The sequence below is a fragment of the Helicoverpa zea genome, chromosome 21, assembly GCF_022581195.2.
Source record: "Helicoverpa zea isolate HzStark_Cry1AcR chromosome 21, ilHelZeax1.1, whole genome shotgun sequence".
Taxonomy (NCBI): domain Eukaryota; kingdom Metazoa; phylum Arthropoda; class Insecta; order Lepidoptera; family Noctuidae; genus Helicoverpa; species Helicoverpa zea.
This window is the reverse complement of record NC_061472.1, coordinates 6,330,768-6,351,088: the sequence shown is the minus strand read 5'-3', so window position 1 is coordinate 6,351,088 and position 20,321 is coordinate 6,330,768. Positions and strand designations below refer to the sequence as shown.

Below are 20,321 nucleotides of genomic sequence, written 5' to 3'. Positions count from 1 at the left end.
TACATAAAAAATAGCAGCGTTTTACCTGAAATAAAACGCATATTAAATACTTACCTTATTTGAAGCTTACTAGTTTGAGATAGGCACCTACGTGTTTTCCGCTTTTATCTCTGTCCTTTTCTACCCCATATCTTGCATCTCTCTCGCACACCGACCAGTTTCACTCCCCACCAGGCAGGAGGCGACGAGTGTTCTCGGCGGCCACAGTTCGTCATTGAGTCGAAAACACCAGGCAGAAATTAAAATGTAAGCTTCAAATAAGGTAAGTATTTAATATGCGTTTTATTTCAGGTAAAACGCTGCTATTAAATTCTTGACCGTTATTTGAAGCTTACTAGTTTGAGACGTGTTTGTTATCGCCTGGTGGAAGTGGACGCCAATGTGAGCAAAAGCACAATGAAATTGTGTATGTAAATAGGTACTTAGGTACACGAGTAATCACATGTAAGTATGTGTATTGCGTCCTGGAATACTAATGTAATCAAAGTTAACTGGTACTGGTACTCAGCTACATCCTGTTAGACTGGAAGCCGACCTCAACATAGTTGGGAAAGGAGCTCGAAGGATGAGTAATAAAAATTAAAAGAGAGATGCAAGAACAAAAGCAAAAATTGATTTCATTTTCTAATAGTAATTAACAAAAACATTGCGATACTTCTTAATGACAATAGTAACAAAAATATAGACATTAATCAGCTGGATTATTAAATAATCGAGATAACTTGCTACTTCTATTTAGTGGGTATCTTTCCCTTCTGTAAAAATGGGCAAATGTATTGCCTGATCGCCAATTACCCTTTGCTAATATATCGTCCAAAGGTATATTGTCAACACAGATTTTGACGCTACCGCCGAGTGGAAGCTTCCTGGGGTTGTAGTTATTCCTGCCTCTTTTAACAATGTCTTAATCCACCCGCATCATCGTTCGGGTGCCTGCCTTTGGTTGGCCTCTAACGGATATAAATAAATTTAAGGAATTAGCCGATGTCCGTCTATCTTCTAACAAGGCTTTAGTCTTTCTGACCCAATACACTGGACTTAGATTTATATTTTCCTGATTATCCATCAAACAACAACCCGACTGCCTATGACTAGAACTGTCGGTCTTAGAGCCAAAGACTGGCCATAAGATTAAATTATCTTTGTTGTTTTTGAAATGTTCTGGGTCTATTGCAAGCAAGGAAAGATCATGGACTCGCCTTTCCGAAACAAGCTAGCAAAAGAAAGAGCAGCAGTGTGCCTGGAAGTTGCAAATGGATTATTCTCGTCTACGTTTACTGCACTTAAGTAGGTTACCAATTGGTCAATATTCCAGATGGACGGCTTCCCGGGGAACAGGTTTGCTCAGCGCTATTGATTTTAAAATGTGTCCGACTAGAACGTGTGAACCTAGCTCTAGAGTGGTTTCTGCATTGCATAGTGTAGCTATAACTGACTTGTGTAATAAAATAGTATTGTATGCTAGTTTATTTACTATGTCCGCTAAAAATTGGGTAAGTAAGTATAGGTCCAAATAGGGATTCAAGGATTCATAGGATCCAATTTCATACTTTTCGCCCCAATTTAACCATCGACTCCAAGATGATTGATAAGTGTTGCGTGTGGATTGAAGAAGACTTCAGTCGGAGAGACTCCTTGTCCCTCCCCCCCCCATTTCCTTGACCTTGGCAGGGGGTATCCCCGTTGCTGTGTCTATCGGTTTCTGCTCGAGGTTCATCAGTGTGTAGGGTACTGCTAATGATCGGGACTTCAAATCTGCTCGCCAAAATACCTGGTGCCACCGAAGGAACTACTATGAGATTAACTCCCGTTCCTGAATTGAGATGACTGAGGACCTACGGTATAAGGTAAGGTGGCGGTAATACCCATGCTAGCGGGTAAGTCAAAACTTGAGAAAAATGCATCGTGGAACCCCGCTTTCGGGTCCTTCAGATCTAGGGGCACGTAGTACACAACTATGTGTCCCTGGGCTCGCTTCGAGGCAAATAGGTCCACTGCTGATACAAGATGCCACTCCGGTGGAGGTTTGTGTCGGGAGAGATGGTCTGCCTGACTGTTGAATAGGGCTGGTATATGATTCACGACGTGATAGATTTGATACAGCTCAAGATAACTGAATACTCTGTACGTCAAGTTCGGTAGGCTCCTTGATCGGGTGCCACCTTGATTTCTTAGATATGACACCACAGTCCCATTTCTGCATTGAAAAATGGCTGTTGATCTCTTTAGCAACTTGCCGTGATTTTCCAGTTAATACTGCAAGCATCTCTTTCAGATCGCAGTGAAAGCCTTTTTCTCTCTCGTTCCATGAACCCATTACGGGAGTTCCGTTCAGTTGTGCCCCCATCCTACATCGGAGGCGTCCGTGGTTATAAGGTGACAGGGAAGTGGCGAATGAATATCCAAGGTTTGGTGGCAGCTGACCAGCCACCACTTTAGATCTGCTAAGGTATCTGCTGGTAGGTTCAACATTGCTATACTCCATTCACCGAGTCGTGAGCCCACAATGTAACCAAAGAATGACACTTTTTCAAAATGGTGGGTATAACCCGACCGATGACAAAAACGTCACATTTTTATGTAAAATGTTCTTAGTATCTGTGGTCTTCAATTAAGTAGGGTTCTATGTATGACAGTCAAGACTTCTAGGTTCATTTTACATGTAAACGATTTACTACATATTTCATTAAAATTAAGAAAATAATTTACGGCATTTATTATACATATTTGATTTCAATTAAGTTTGAAAAGATTGCATAAGTTCCACAGACATCGTTCTAAAATATCATTTCTAATGTTGTCAGTATATTACTTTCGTAGTTATTTTTATAAAATATGATCATTACTTCAATCGTGACTTATAAGAACCCTTTTTATGGTTTGTTCACCGTTTGGCTCACGGTTCCATGAATAGGGTAGGTATAGATTGCTGTTCAACACTGCATTGAGGATAGTGAGGAGAGCCCGGTAATGCAGTCTGCCGTATGCAACAACGAAAACTTGCGAAGTTTAAAAGTCCTATCAAGCTATGCAGGTCTTCTAAGTTTGTCGTGCTGTTTGTCACGTAGTGCGTTTTGTCATTATCTTGTTGATAATGCTTGCGATTTATTCACTTGCCATCCAAAACATGGTGCAAATGATCCCAAAGTAGGCAAATATATCTTGGTGAGCCACCAGAAAATCGAGATACACAATTATAAGTAACCCTTGGGTTTTCAAAGTTTGAGCCACCCAAATTGGTCACTGTGGCGAAGGTCTTGGGTGCCGTGCTTAAGCCAAATGGTAGGCACGTAATCTGAAGCAGTCTTCTTCTGTATACTAGTCGAAGAACATATCTGTGACCTTCGGCTACCGGAAGGTAGAAGTAAGCCTGGGCGAGATCCACTTGCACAGCCATTCGTCTTTCTGAAGAAACTCTAGCACCCGAAAAACATTTATTAAACTGAAGGGTTCCGTAATTATGAACTTGTTGAGAACCTTGAGATTGAGTATTGGACGGTTCTTTCCGTCGCCTTTTGGGCACAAGAAACATATTGGAAAGAAAGCTGGCAGAATTTGCAGCTATCAATAGAACTTTTTGTTTTATCATTTGGGATATGACGACATCCATCTCTTTGGACTCTCTGGTCAAATCTGGCATTATCTATCAAAGGTGGCTTTTGGCCAATGGTATGCGATACCCAGTTATTATTTTTAACAAGAAAGGCGGAGCTCCCATTTCTTTCCATTGGTCTTGATATAATGTTAGGCAACCCGCCTGGAAAGTCATAACTTACGTGCCTTGTTGGACGCATCAAAGTCCGCCTGCGGTCCTGGACGCTTTCTGTTTCCTCTGTTGGACATGGTTCCTATTGTAATTTACTCGTGATACGCCAAGGGAGCTTTTAGAGTTTTGCGTCACACGCCATTCAGCGTGAGTGTGATTACCATTTCCCTTCGAGGGAAGGTTATAATGGCGACTCTTCGAAAGTCGATCCAAAAAGCCACCCTGCGAGGGTAGATTGCAATGATGGTACGACCCGCAACATGCATGATTGGTACCCTGCGAGGGTCCGTGATAATGAGCCGACCCCTGCGGGGGATGGCTAGTATACTTACTGGTCCCTGCTTTGTAATGATACTGCTACTCGCAACATGCAAGATTGGTACCCTGCGCGGGTCCGTGATAATGAACCGACCCCTGCGGGGGGTGGCTAGTATACTTACTGGTCCCTGCTTTGTAATGATGCTGCGACTCGCAAAATGCAAGATTGGTACCCTGCGCGGGTCCGTGATAATGAACCGACCCCTGCGGGGGGTGGCTAGTATACTTACTGGCAGTCCTAGGCGGAGCGTACCAAGTCTTTCAAGGCCGAAAACCATCACACGCCGTGATAATGAGCCGACCCCTACGGGGGGTGGCTAACAGACTTACTGGCAGTCCGAGGGGAGCGTACCAAGTCTTTCAAGGCCGAAAACCATCACACGCCGTGATAATGAGCCGACCCCCATGGGGGGTGGCTAACAGACTTACTGGCAGTCCGAGGGGAGCGTACCAAGTCTTTCAAGGCCGAAAACCATCACACGCCGTGATAATGAGCCGACCCCCATGGGGGGTGGCTAACAGACTTACTGGCAGTCCGAGGGGAGCGTACCAAGTCTTTCAAGGCCGAAAAGCTTTCTTGACACCACCAGCCCTCTTCAAGTGCGGTAGTGACCAGTCCGAACTAAGGAGATGCTGGTTGGACCGCACCTCACACCATTCTTTTTTGTCAAAAAGTTGAACGCCTTGCAGGATTGAACTAGGGCCACAGGTGCCTTAGGAACTTCGGGCTTGCTTTCTTTTCCATAGTCACGTGCACGGGCTGTGGTAGCTTTATTATTTACCGCATCCGTATTTGCTTTATAAGTCACTCATTCTGAAAACAAATTACTGAAAAAAAAGTACACGGAAGAAACTCGTGACAAAAAAGGGGTAGATGTACAAAATATTAACACTTGATTTCGCAAAATCGAATATCGAACGATAAAACCGTTAACAAATTGTATAAAATATTATAAACTCACCTGTGTTCTGCGAGAGCACTGAGTTTATTTTTCAACGAAATACTACAGCGGTTGGTTAGACCAACCTTCTCGGGCGGAAAACAAGACGCCAATGACGAACTGTGGCCGCCGAGAACACTCGTCGCCTCCTGCCTGGTGGGGAGTGAAACTGGTCGGTGTGCGAGAGAGATGCAAGATATGGGGTAGAAAAGGACAGAGATAAAAGCGGAAAACACGTAGGTGCCTATCTCAAACTAGTAAGCTTCAAATAACGGTCAAGAATTTAATAAAAAGTTTGAGACGAAAAATGAAAGAGAGGGTGATCTTAAAATTATTTAGAAGCTATCTAAATAGATTTCCGAAAATTGGAAACAACCCTATTATGTGTTCAAACCGCTTGTGAATTAAAGCTGTGTAAAATACAAATAAAACAGCTTAAAACTCTCACACTGAAAATAGATGCTCTCAGTAATTTTCAAAGCTAGTCCAGAATATAGAAAAGAATCCTTATATTATAAATGTAAAAGTTTGTGAGAATGTATGGATGTATGTTTGTTATTCAATCACGCAAAAACGGCTGGACCGATTTGATTGAAACTTGGTATGTAGATAGGTGATACCCTGGTTTAACACATAGGCTACTTTTTATCAACCTACCTTGCGAGCGAAGCCGCTGGCGGAAGCTAGTATCACATAATTTTCTTTGTGACCGTGGATGAATCAATTTACATGTTATTTTGGCATTTTACTTAACAAATATTAGGTACAATTTCGACACACAAAAAACTATATAGTCACCTAACATTTTACAAATAACATTCGGATACAAGACCGAATTTTTCACACTCCAACTACACAAATTCCTTACCAGCACAATTATTAACACAGACGCGTCGTTCTAACGCGGCGCCGGCGTCGGCGCAGCCCTCCGGCGACACGCACAGGCGCGTGCGAGTGCGGTGCCCGGCCGCCGACACTGAGCCGTCACTGCACTCGCCGCTGCATTCGCTCCACTCGCTCCAGCATGACCATTCGCCTGAGAAGAAATAAATAGTGAGTGACAAAACATGAAATAGTCATCTACTAGAAAAAAAATTGGCAGATTTTCTGGCTTCTGACTTGTCGAACAAATGAAAGCTGAGACCCAGTACGGACATCACAAGTTGGTCACCTATCCACGGACCGACAGCGCCAAGCGTTGCTTAACCGTTATTGTATGCCCAAACGGGCTGATTGTTGTACTATAACTATGTACCTAACACCTGTAACCTACACAGTCAATACAATAAAGATTACTTTACTTTTTACTTTACTTTTTTTAACCTTATGATCGATCGATCCGCCCGGTTTTTACTTAGCCACGAGTTCTTCACAATATATGAATAGTACGGTAAATGATTAAAATATTTCGTGTGTCTGTCCTCTGATAACACACGCAAAATTAGTCTAGTAAGAGCGGATATTTTGGTGACTGTGTTTTTGGAAAGTTGACGGGCCCCGGGGCTGGGCACGGAGCACAGCTCCCAGAAGCCCCACGCCTCCAGCCCGCCTCGTGCTATACACTCACCAGTACAAGCATGCGTGTTACAGGCCCGCAGCATCTCGCTGGGCCCCCGGCACGGGTGCCGCACGCAGCGCCGCCGCCGCGCCTGCTGCCCCGCCCCGCACGGCACCGAGCACGGCTGCCACGGGCCCCACGCCTCCCAGCCTGCTTCGTCTTCCGGGGCCCGCTCGCTGCTGCAGCGGCCCCGGGCTGTACAGTAGCGCTCGTCCTCGCGTACCAATGATAACTGTTCAAGAGACATACAATATTAACATAAGTTCGTACGTACATAACACGTTTCTGCGCGGATAGCAAGTCAGTGGCTACATACCTTTAACTGCTCAGGTGATGGAGCTCTGCATTGGAACTTGAATCTCTTTTCAGTGTAACTGCCATCCGACCCATTTCCTACACAACAAAAACAAAATTTTATCAACTAACAAAACAAAACAAAAATATCTTCAATTATTTAATTTAAAAATTATATTTCTACATACCAGGTATTTGCACCCAAGGCGTCCACGCCGTAGCTTTCCGGACCTCACAAGGGGCCATATCACAGGGGGTCTTCTCAACACTTGACCCCTCGCACTCGGCGCCCCCGTTCTTAGGCGCGGGGTTGTTGCACTCACGCCGTCGCTCCTTCCAGCCGCCCGAGGGGCCGCAGCCGGGCCCGCCGGCGCTGGTGCATGGCGACCACGGGCCCCAGTCTGACCAGCCCCCGTCGACTGCCGCGAGGGTTGGGTCTGGGTAGATAAGATTCGATGAAATGACAGAAAAAAATATGTACATTTGTATTGTTGGAAATGAAATTTTTGTTAGGTAAAAATGTTTGCTGTTTCTTGTTAGAACAGTGGTGATTGCTCAATTCTTTGTAACATGGTTAAATCTAAAGATCCAATTTTCAAATGTTGGATCCTGATCTTGACATTACCATCACTATTAAAATAATATTATATTATTCAAATTGTTACGGTATGGAAGGTTATGGGGGAGGCCTTTGCCCAGCAGTGGGACAGCATAGGCTAATAAAAAAAGGTACCGCATTATTTTTATAAATATTACATCCTACACATAATTTCAAAATTATACATGACTGGAATTCCATAAGTAAATACTAACCAGGGCAAGGCGGCAGGTTACAGTAGACATCATCAATATCCAGCCCCACACACACTCGGCCCCCGAACTTGGGCTCGGGGGCGGAACACGTGCGGCGCCGGGACTTGATGGCGATGCCGCACGATGCTGAGCACTTCGACCAGCCCGACCAACTTGACCAGCCACCGTGGACCGTGCAGTTCGTTACTGATATGCTAGCTCCTTTTAAGTTGTTTTTATAAAATATGTATTAGTATATGATTTAATGTTTATAACATTTATGTATAGTATTTTGGGCCTTAGATGATTTAAATAAATAAAAAAATGCGGTGTTTGGTATCTTGACTTCGTAATGTTTTAATATCTTAGAATTTCTAAAGTCGGTGCTGGATTTACCATATAGCAAGAGTAGCAATTGCTAGAGGGATTTTTAAGCTCTTGGCCATAGAACTAACATCTTTTTAGCAGAAAGGTAATGACATTTTGTGAATTAAGGGGTCCGCGTTAACTTTGCTAGGGGCCCCGATCTAACTTAATCCGGCACTGGCTGAAGTTAGTTAGACGTTTAACTGTGTAAAATACTACTCTAAGCAAATACTTTTCAAATCCGTACACAAAATAACCTAAGATGACATCAAACATGCCTGCGTGCATATGCAAAGCTCTCAAGTGTCTACCCTTACCTTCACAATTCTGTCCGCCATAAGCCGGTCTTGGGTTGTCACATCGTCGTGTACGACACACACACATATCAGGCTTGTTGTCGGCATATAGAGATTGTGAAGTTCCATCCTGCATGCATGGCTCCCATTCCGACCAGTGTGACCAGCCGCCGTCAACTGGGGGAAAAGGTTTTATGTAGAAAAATTGTATATGGTACATACGTGGTACATCGATATGGTAGCATGTACAAATTAGCAGCAAAAAATAATGTAACAAGTAATTTGCGAGAAGAGTCTATCAAGTTCACCGAGAAAATACACGTCATTCTTTTTAACACACTGTTTAGCATGATTTCGTGCTTTACATTTTCTAAGTAATGAGCTGTTTAAGAACAACGGGCATTTATTTCGTCGACAAAAATGTGCTGTAGTCACACACGATATCACGCATTGCTGCGGAAGGAATTTACTCTAAAGAGCATTTCAAAATTAATGAATTAAATAAAAGGGTTTTATGCTCCTCCTATGTACAAAATCTGTAGATAGATAAGTTACTCCTTACCTGGAGAATCAACAGCAGCACAAGCCCCTGTAGACTGCTTAAACTGCGGGTCCCCTAATCTTCCGGTCGCAGACACGCATTGCTCCCTGGCATCGTCCCACCCGCAGTGCGGGTCCCCGGCTAGCACGCAGCCTGAGCGGCCTGTGTAGCGGGAGCAGCGGGCCCCCGATATACGGAACACGCCGGCCCTGCCGCCTATGTATACTGACATCTGGGAAAATATAAAAACATGGTGGTGAAGTGGTAAATAAAAATAATGCGATGTCAGTTTGACTTCAAATTAAAGAATTAGAAGGGGCAACTCCAATAGAATAGATTTGTTTTACTGATCAAGGTTGGTGTTGAAAACATTTAGGACCAGAAGTAAGCCGACTGAATTTGACAATTATTATTTTCTTGGACCTCAAGGCATTTTAACCGACTTCCCAAAAAGGAGAAGATTTTTAATCTGGTTTGTATTTTTAGCAGCAAACTGGATGATGGTAATTTTCAACAGTAGGTACCAGATTATTTTTAAACAAGACAGGATTTTAATTCAGAATACAAATAGCCCAACATAGAATCACCTATAGTTACAAAATACTCACAGTATCCTTCACAAACTGCATAGTCAAGACATCAAAGCTGCTATTCCTATTATTAAGTTTCCACCTCTCCACCAAACAGGCGCCATCTAACTTCGGCAGTACTGCCAACTTCAAAACATTTCCCTCCTGTGTTGCCACGTACAGAACGAGTTGTTTGTCAATGTTTTTAGCGCTGGTAACATCGACAGTGACGTGGGTGAACCGTTCTGAGGTCACTTTGTAGGCGGGCTCGCCAGAGACGGGTTGTACAGATTCGTACATTAAATGGTACCGGTGGTACTCTATTGCTTCGTTCAGTCTGTGGAAGATAATATACTGATTTCAGAAAGAGAACTCGGTTAGTACAGAGTATCTGTTGTTATTCTTACCTACTATAGATAGGAAGTAGATATATAGACATTGTTCTTATGGGGCTAATTTCAAAATTATTTCTCCAGTAAGCAAATTAACTAACAGAATATTAGGGACGACCATTACTGCATCAATAGTTAATCTCAGAAAACTAAATAACTCAGTAATTTGTCATCTCAAAATTGCTTTTTTGACAACTAACCTGGAGTCAGGAACACATTTGAAGTGGTCTCTAGCTTGCTTAGACGGCGACCGTGGTTCCCAAGTGGATGAGGGCCTGTCTTGCACCTTGTAGGGCCCTTCGAAAGCCGCGTGGATATCTGACATGCTATAGATACATACTGCACTTCCTACTATACTGTTCCTGTGGGAAAAAGTATATTTGTGAGATTTCTGTTACACATTGGACTTTATACATTGTTCATAATCTATACTAATATTATAAAGCTGAAGAGTTTGTTTGTTTGAAAGCGCTAATCTCAGGAACTACTGGTCCGATTTGAAAATTTCTTTCAGTGTTAGATAGCCCATTTATCGAGGAAGGCTATAGGCTACTTTTTATCCCGGTACGGGAAGTAGTTCCCGTGAATGGATGGGATGCGGGTGAAACCGCTGGCAGAAGCTAGTTGTTCTTAATGTGGCCTGTACTAAGATCATCTTTCTCTCTTTAGACAGTAGGTAGAAAACAACTGTCAGAACATAGAGTGGTGATGTGCTTCGTAAACGTCTCGTTATAGCAGGAATACATGATATGTAGTTGTTCGATAACAATTTAATATAATAAATCTTCATATACCACATTATGTTACTTTATAAACAGGAAATGACCATATCGAAATTATTCTTTAATCATCTAACGTAAAGAAAAAAATTAAAAAACCACTGCTAAACTAAAAAATTGCGAAAATATTAGACCACACAGTACAAACTAATCAACTCCTATTTAGTCATATTAAATAAGATCTACTTACACGGGTGTAGTAAACGTAGCAACCAGTATCTTCTCCTGAGGCAGATACTCCACGCTCTGAACCTCGTCATAGTGGAAGGGCACATCTCCTGGCACCGAGCACTTGAGCCTAGCTTTGAGGAATGTACTCCAACTCTCCTTCATTACTAAGTAGCCGCCGGGATCGTTCTTGCAGACTCGAGCAATGCGGGAGTAGATTATCTGAAGGGTTAAAAAAGCTGGAGTTTAGTGGTGATTTAGAAGGTATTTTATATAATAAATGTATACCCTATAAATTGAATGAAGTTTTAGCCAAATCTGTCAAGCAAGTTATGGCCCATAAAGTTATACGAATATGTAGGTACCCATCGCCAACGTTTAAAATCTCTATGGGATAACTCCAGATAGATTCATTACTCACATTAGAGTTTCTCTAAGCCAGGTTTAAGGCCTAATACAGGTTATGAAGTTAATTACATGTTGTGGGTGAACCTAATAATAATAAATAAATAACCTAACCACCGGTACCTTGGACCCTGTGCCCGATATCGGTGGCCATCTATTTTTTATTTTTATAATCGAATATTTAAAAATATAAATAATATGTTGTAAGATAAATAAATGACCATAAATAAATAATAAATAAATTACGTTACACAAGCTACAGAGACTTATATTCGCCTATAAATATGTACAAGAAGACACCCCGCAATGCGAACCAACGACATAATTCAATTTTAAAATCAATAACAATCTAATACATCAAACAAATTATTACGAAGATAATTGGCAAATTGTCAGTGGCGACATGATAGGGTCAGAAGTCAACATGTTCCGGCGTAAGATGTATGGCACTATCATTAGAACACTTTTCTCGTTAAAGGACCCCTTGTATAAGGAACCAAGGAACGAATTAACCTACTATCTTCGATAAGATACTTTGGACCTCCGCGTAGGGAGTTCAGATATAGATAAATTATATAAGTACTTAGTAACCCTCGACGACAAACAAAGTGGCTGATTTCAAAAGAGGAAACTGTCTCTGAAGTGGTCAATTACTATACTTGGAGGCTAGAAACCCGGGCCAGTTACTAAACGTCAATAACATACCATTATCAGTGAAGTCTAAACTAATATTCTTAAGGCGACGAATTGGTCAACAATAATTCCATAACCGGCACGCGCATCTAAGGCGCCAAAAGGGGTCGGAGCGGCTGAGCGGGGCGAGGATAACAATACGCGCGCTAGCTTATAACTAAAAGTCGTAAGCGACAAAATGGTTTTGTAATTTTATTATTTAGAAATGATAATTTGATAAAAATTCCTTCTACAATTTTAAAGAGTATGTATATACTCAACAACTAAAAAAGTTAAGAGGCTTAAATCGGTCCCGTTTGCCCATAATATGTAAATCTCTTTTTAAAAAGAGGTATATTTGATATATTTTTCTCTGTTATAAAAGTTACCTAATCATGTTTCTACGTCTAACAAAATAAGGTTTATATCATGAACTTTCAGGTAACCAAGTTGTATTTTGATTCGTTTTGTATTTACTGAGAAAAATTGAGATCCTTGGCGCCAAAATTCCAATTCGTCCTCTTAAGAGGATTTGTTTGCTTATATGTAACCTTTTGGCTTTGTGACTGAAGCATGCCTATGTCATTGCATATTTTATCCGGAAAGATGATGAAAACGCGAGCAACAGCTAATATTACAAAATCTATCAAGCACTGTTTGCATGAAGAAACCTTCCTCTTACATTTAAATACGAAGATACATTCGCTTAACGCGAGATGACGTCACAAACGTACTCTCTGTTATGTAAACACCATGTACATGTAACAAGTACGCCCTGTATATGTTAACAAGCGTGGCCAAATACAATGCTTGTACGAAATGAGTCATTGCACTCAATGGCTTGTTTGAATAGAAGATAGATACGTAGTTGGTGAATGCGAAACAAGAAATGTTATATGCTAAGATGCGTTGTTCGGTAATCGAGCTTAGATACTAAATAATGGTATATTTAACATCCTGTCTATAAGCCCTGTCTCCTATAGTCAATGCATTCATGAGTTATGCAGTTTTACTACGTACTTCCTATAGGAGATAACGTTAACTATAAGAGATAAAGTCCACAAAAGTTGCATAATATTACTATCTCGAAAAGAAGTAGCAGTACAATAATATGCCAACAAGATACTTTTAAGTAAAACTTCGGTTCCCCTTGATATCTTTCTTCTCCAAGAAAGTATTTCCCAACATTATTTAACTATCTTCATGCCACTTCAAGAGTTCTTTATTATTTTACTTACCGAAAGATTCTAGCAAGCCAACTCACGTATTTTACACGTAAGTCATGATTATCTCATTTACCTTCCCGCAATTCATGAACTCCACAGCCACCTCTCTGAAGACGAAATACACGAAGCTATCATCTTCGAAGCTGCCCACAAACTGGGGCTCGTTCAACCAGTTCAGGTCATATTGTGTGGTACGCAGCATACCGGAGTCGTGGGCCGCTGCGCCTTGGCTCCTGTGGAGAAAGTTGGTTTTATAGAAGACTGAGAGGTAATTTATGTTTTATGTAAGTCATGGGAAGTACAAATCTTGTTAAGTAAGATGCAAAGAACTCCGGGGCTGCGGAATTGTTCGAAAGAGTTACCGGGGCGCTGGTACATAAAAGGCCTACGACGGTACACGACGGTTTTTAGTCAGTAAGAGTCTGACACTCCCTCACCGCTGCTAACCCACAGCGGGAGGGGTCATTTGATGATTTTTGACGTCGTTAAAAAAGATGCAAAGAACTTATTAGACACATGGGCATTCCATACCATGGCATAGTTTGATTGCTTTATCGAGTTGTAGGTCGAGATCTTTGCTTGAGTACCTGGTGGTCTTCGGTAAGTTGATTATTATCCAAATAACATGTAATTTGACTGATTTTCAAGTGGAGTTTCTATTGAAGTGTGACATATAGGCGCCACTCGCCACTCATGTTGGAGTGTTTTTGAGATAAGTCCTCTCTGACCCTAATATTCTGAGACCTTCCGGAACTCAATGGCAAAAAAGGTCTAAAAAGACCTTCTTAACTCCAAACGTAGACTACAAACGATTTAGGTGACGTAATTATTTTGTTAGTGTTATGTATGATTGACTTATCGATACAATACATAAAGGAACAATATAAATATTTTCAATAATATGTGTGTATTTCTCTGAATAGAGGAAAATAAAATTGGACTGGATTTAGTAAGTGCAAGTGAATAACATCGCCAAAAATAAAATTAATCTAATCAAAGCTACTACATAGCGAAAATAGATAAATGCATGACACTCCAAGGTACACAAGGGCGAATATCGATAACAACTAATAATTTACTGACCTGTAATCGATATCAAATTAGAGCGGTGACACTAGAGTAGTTAAATAACATAACCTCTTGTAGTAATAGGTAAAATGTAGTATTTGATTTTATTTGTTGTTAAACTCACTTGGCAACTGATAGCTATATAAAATAGCCTTAGTAAATAAGTAGTTACGGGAAAGTTGGAAAAGCAAGAAATACCCACAATGGCATATGTTTAATTTAATATTGGTATTTGTAAGTTTTATGTTTGTCATGGATAGTTTTTATTTACATTATGTTAGTAATAGCCGCACGCCACAGCATGAAATCTTACTTGAATGAAAGACACTTTTTGTTTAATTTCTAATTCTATAAACCATTGCACTTTCTCTGAATTGATTTACAATAAAGACACTTTTCTTTGCACCTTCATTTCATTTGTAGTAAATAAATTTCAGTCATCATCATCATCAGCCTTTATATCGTCCCACTGTTGGACACAGGCCTCCTCTCACACAGAGAAGAATTGAGCGTTAATCACCACGCTTGCTCAATGCCGGTTGGTGATTTCAGACTTAATCCTTATCAATATTAAACTTCGTATCGTAGTTATCTTAATCAATATTAGACTTTAATTAATGGATATTTTACCTGCATATAGCCGTGTCGGAGCTAGCGAAGTCTGTGGGGGTACCAGCATAGTATTCTCCGTTGCTGGCCAGAATAGCAGTCACGTTGGAGTGAGGGTTGTAAGGGCAGTTCGCTACGCCCGTCACCCATTCCGTTACTGTTCTTATTGACTCGATCTGGAGGCAAAATTATAGATTGAATTTTTCATATAAGTACCGAAGTAAATTGAAGAGTTATAAAAAGAGAATTGCACTATTGTAATAAATCTTAAATTGTCTGAAGATTGCAAAATTCTCCATTCTCTAAAACAAAGGGTCATTAAAAACCTGGCATGGACGTCTATAGTTCATCAATTTCATTAACTTCACAGCAACAATCTAGAGAGGGTGGGGTCATTTGATAACTTCCGTTAATAAAAACTCACAATATGTTTTCTTAAACATTCTACACTTAAAATATTCCAAAATTGGTTACTCGTTAAGTACCTAGAAGTTTCAAATAGCAAAAACAATAATATAAAATTGCATGCGTCTTTAGTTTCAGAGTTCACTTACTAGAAACCAGACAAACTAGATTGAATACCGAAAGTGTTGTATAAACATTTTATGTGTGCCTACATACAAATTCGATTTCAATATTCAAATATTCTGTGCACACACACTTAACGGCAGCTAGGCAGTAAAAACAACAAACAAGATTTTAGCGCACTGGCTTCCAGTTAACTAACTTATTTTCTACAATACCGGTTGCTGATTCGAAGAAAATAATTTGTGAAGAGGATTGACTTACGGTAATAATCGAAATTAATGTTTCAAGTGCCTAGTAACAGCGCTGTCACACTAGCGGATATTCCGCTCGGTTTTTCCGAGCGACAACATTGAGTACATACAAAATTGACGCGCGACACCCATGCGGAAAATCTGCCAGTGTGAAAGAGTCCGTTGTGAGTCCTAGCTGTAAATGCACCATGTTTTATTAAACGGTTTTATTTAGCTCACCCTGTTTGTTTTATTCTTTCTTGGGTCAAATTTAGTAATTCAAATTTAAGTATCTTCCTGTTGTCAGATTGATCTGAAATTTGGTACACACCTTGAATTCCGATGACAATACAATATAGTAATATCAATAACATTGTAAATCCAAGATGGCCGCCGGTACAAAATGGCGGATTACATATTTTTTCCACAACCCCCTCAATATGGGTACCAAATGAAAGGGCTAGTCAAGTAGAATACTGTCAGCAACCCCAGCGGGGCCCAACAAGGCCAAGGCCTGCCTGGGCTGGGGGATTGTTCGAAAGAGTTACCGTGGTCTTGGTATATAAAAGGCCTACGACGAAACACAACGGTTTTTTAGTCAGTAAGAGTTTGGCACTCCCTCACCGTTGCTGACCCATATATAGAATGAGGAATATTCGGTATTTTCATTAAATACTAAAAACTAGGAAATAAAAAATCGGTAAAAAAACTTTTAAGTTAAACGGTTTTATCTTATGTGCACTGAAAACTAGAAAAAAAAAAACTGTTACTTACCTTAAACCTACGTAGGTGGTCCCGGTCATATTAGACTAAAATAAAAACGTGGGGCCCTCTGAAATCCTACCTGAAAGCATATCTTTATACTTTGGTAGATCGTGAGCTCGGCGTTCGCTGGTGAAGCCGCTACGGCTGATTATTGATTGTCAAAATCTCCAGTTACGATTATAGTAAGTCGATGCAATCCACACCTATTATACCTCTAGAAGAAAGTGTTACAGCAATAGTTAGGTAATAGTCCTAGCTGTAAATGCACCATGTTTTATCAATATAAGTATCCCACATATTTACGAGTACCTAGATCGTTTTCACCGGGCTTCGGGTTACCAATGAAATCCAAATGGAAAAAAAAACTAAACACTACTTAAAAAATCAAAAACAAAAAAAAAATTAAATCCACATACCTCTCTCCAACTGCAAACAGGACTAAAAGCATGCGTTCCACAAGCGAACAGCTTATGTCCATGCAGCAGTAGCACTTTGATATAATTCCTACAGTCGTCTTCCGTCTGTCCCTTAACTTGACACAACTTCACCTTCTCTGAGGATGCTAGCCAGTCGGCGCGTTCGAGAACACCGAGGCCTCGCAGTGATAGTCGGTAGAGAGCGTCCCTGGGAACAAAGAATAAAATCGTTGTTAAAACGTTAGCGAAAAGCAAATGAAGGAATGACTGTGTGACTGTATGTTCGAAAAACTCTTCTACTTAAATAAAATCCAAGATATATTTTATCTGTGTCCTCATAAAGTGACCTTATAAAGCTACACCGCCAAAGTTGAAATTCGATCTTCCAAATTCTAATTTGAGTTTGTATTTAATACAGTAGCAGCTTTGGATTACGAGACAAACCGCAAACAAGATTGCGGTGGTTCGACCATCCTATGCAAAACAATAAAGTGAAACGTAGTAATAAAAACCGGTCTATCCTTGAATCAAATATCTGATAAGCAAAAAAGGAAGAAACAAATCCCTTAACAATGATGACATCACGTATAGAGTACTATGTAATGTAACAATCCTTGCTAGTTAGGAGACCAATGCAAATACTTGGTTAAGAGTCACTTGCTTTAAAAATTACATAATGCAGCACTTTCGTGACAACAATGCAGATATAAATCTCTTTAATCCAATAATGATGTCAAGCTGATAACAATATGCTTTTGCGTACGTTTTATCCTTGGGAAGTAGAGAGCAATAAAGTATACTAAACCATTCAAATATTCACCAGATATCGAAATATCACGACATTGAACATTTTTATCAACAGCACGTAGACAGCGGGGCGTCGCATAATGAGTAGATAAAAATGCAACTTCGCATGCATTTTTCAATGTTATTGAATTCAAGTCGTAATCTAATCACCTAGATCCAATTTTAAAGATCTAGGAAATAAATCATTACACAAGCAGTAGTTGGAATAAATCAGAACACATGTATGTAACTGTATACGAGTCGATTGCCGCAGGATCGAATATCAATGCTACGCCGTTGTAATCGATATGGTTACCGATAGGAACGGTATCGAAATTATTTATGTATCGATATCGAGTGTGGTCGCGTGTATTTAATTTACAACATTGTAGACTTACTTAGTGAATTAGAAACTGCCAAATTAATTACTTAGCCGCGCCTTTGTCACTCTGACTTTTGTTTTAGTCTAATTAGCTAAATGCGTTACTATCAGAATCACCCAAATTGGAACTTGTGTTGGTTTACATACTTTAAACGCACTCACATACAATGTGATACCTACAACATACCTGGAAGAAATTATCCCGCCAAAATATAACGTCAAATTAATACCCAGCCAGTACCATAAACTTATGTTTACATAATAAACTTCACACATACCAGCCGGTACCTATGGCTGAACGCGTGCCTTGATACGTTCAAAAAGCACATGAACAAACAAAAAGGTTTAATAGCTGAGCCAAATGTTCACGGCACACATATTGACACACTGTGGCAAACACTGACACTTCCTGGCGTTTCATCTATGCCGCTCTGTTAATGTTACCTTTAGGGTTACGGAAAACTAGGAATCGTCTGTAAAATATCGAAATATGTACCTACGACGATTTACAGAAGAATCTAAAAACTAAGATTTCGGTTTGCACAGTTTTGAGGGTAACCGATTGGTATCACAACTTTTGGAATCAAAATCCTAGATTTGCTTTTTAACCAAAAACTTTCTTTGTAGACGTATACCCAGGTGTGCTGCAAAAATAGTAGACTGTGTTCTGCCATTAAGGGCTATTACGCACTGTCGACTAGTCGCCGGTGACTCAGTCCGGCGACCAAAACATAGGCAACAACCGGCGACCAAGTGCGTAACACCTTATTTAAACTAATGAAAGTCACAGTCGCTGGTGACCGAGTCGCCAGCGACTAGTCGACAGTGCGTACAGGCCCTAACCATCATCTATCATCTACCAATCGGATTTTCATTATTTTCATGAGTTGACAACCCTGCCCGTTAACCGAATCCATAGATTATAACTGTACTGTTAATAGACAATCGTAATAACACTTAACTGACGTTAGTCTCAATATTGACGAAATTCCAACATCTGAACTTTCATTTCTCACCACGCGTTGAAGTAATTAGGAGTATTGGGTCACGACGATACGCGAAAGCATTCCTTCTGTTTTTATTCGTACTTACTTTAAAACTTAACCAATCAATTATTGATAGCGACGAACACTGTTTCTAAGTAAAGAAAGTTAGTCATAAAACGTTGAAGTAGAAATCTACCTTTATGATTGAGAAAATTATTTTTGCGTCTATTTTTATTATTTTATTTTTCTAATTTAATCATACCTACTTTCTCATGATCTAACAATGTATGTAATGCCGGCTAGCAAGAATTCTCTTTACCAGAAATATTTCACATGCAGTTAAGGTATTAGAGACCAACTACATAGTAACAGCCAATAAGCCAAGGCTATATTAAGAGGTTCTCATTTCTAGAATATCAAAGAAGGCCTAGAATCTCCCTTTCCCTATATGGAAAACGAGTTACTATGTTCACTATAACTTTGCAATGTAAAATAAGTACTTATGCTATTGCAATTTTAAGATCAAGCTATAGATAATAACTGTACACGAGTTGAGCAGGATCAATGAATCTCTGGTCGACCTTGATTCGGTTTAACGCGGGCGGATTTACTGTTCAGGAGTTAGGTGAACTGGAACCTGATTTAGGCTTAGCTGAGGATTATTAACACCCTGGAATAGAACCGTTTCTTAGGACGCTATAAGCTGCCTTGGACAGTCTTCCGGGCATATTAATTTAGTATGTTGCGGGAAGTTCTAAACTGAATGGCATTTTGTTTTCGGCAATTTATTTCTGGTCACAGGCCAAACCTAAAGTTTCTTTTTTATGATTATATAATGTCCAAATCTGAGATCAATGTGATATTCTATGAAAGAAAAGTAACAAAGTGGAAAAATTTTCATGGTGAAAACCTTTGTTGATTTAATAAAAACTTTCATAGACATAAAAACATGGAGTAGACCTTGGAATTGAATAAAAAAAACCTTTCTAATTAAGAATATTAAAACGCAAATAAAATTATACATTTTATATTTAATGATGAGTACTTATTAATTCAACTAATTAGCTCCGAGGTTAACGTAAATATAGCAATAATAATAATATATTATAGTGTTTATTAGTCAGTATCGTTACAGTATTGAGCATTAATGATGCAGCCAGCTAATGGTGCTTTAATTACTGTTTACCACATTTCATTGCATAAAACTGACACTTTTAAACCACACATTACTGACGTGTTTTACACCTTTCTTCTACGTTTTATGAATACATATTTATAAAATTGTGCGAAGCAAGCGTTTCCAATTTGATATTTATAGAAAATATTTACAACTTAATAATTAACGTAAATGATTCGGATATTCCAAAAAAATTGCGTTACATATAAACTGCGATTATATAGCACCTCACAAGCCAATAAAGGCATTAAGATATGTGTTAAATTAACCAGTTCCCAATAATTTATTGAG

General features: G+C 39.9%; 1 protein-coding gene across 1 annotated transcript in view; it reads right to left on the bottom strand.

Moving 5' to 3' along the window:
- The window catches only part of LOC124640712 (semaphorin-5A), a 42,771-nt gene that overhangs the window by 8,117 nt on the left and 14,333 nt on the right, over nt 1–20,321 (bottom strand). The window contains exons 4-16 of the mRNA XM_047178610.1: nt 16,700–16,907; nt 14,782–14,936; nt 13,157–13,316; nt 10,803–11,002; nt 10,034–10,195; nt 9,481–9,778; nt 8,894–9,104; nt 8,353–8,508; nt 7,691–7,891; nt 7,066–7,314; nt 6,900–6,976; nt 6,593–6,815; nt 5,894–6,061 (exon numbers count right to left, since the gene is read on the bottom strand). Of these exons, the coding sequence (XP_047034566.1) occupies nt 5,894–6,061; nt 6,593–6,815; nt 6,900–6,976; nt 7,066–7,314; nt 7,691–7,891; nt 8,353–8,508; nt 8,894–9,104; nt 9,481–9,778; nt 10,034–10,195; nt 10,803–11,002; nt 13,157–13,316; nt 14,782–14,936; nt 16,700–16,907 (2,468 nt within the window). The remainder of the gene's footprint in view (nt 1–5,893; nt 6,062–6,592; nt 6,816–6,899; nt 6,977–7,065; nt 7,315–7,690; nt 7,892–8,352; nt 8,509–8,893; nt 9,105–9,480; nt 9,779–10,033; nt 10,196–10,802; nt 11,003–13,156; nt 13,317–14,781; nt 14,937–16,699; nt 16,908–20,321) is intronic.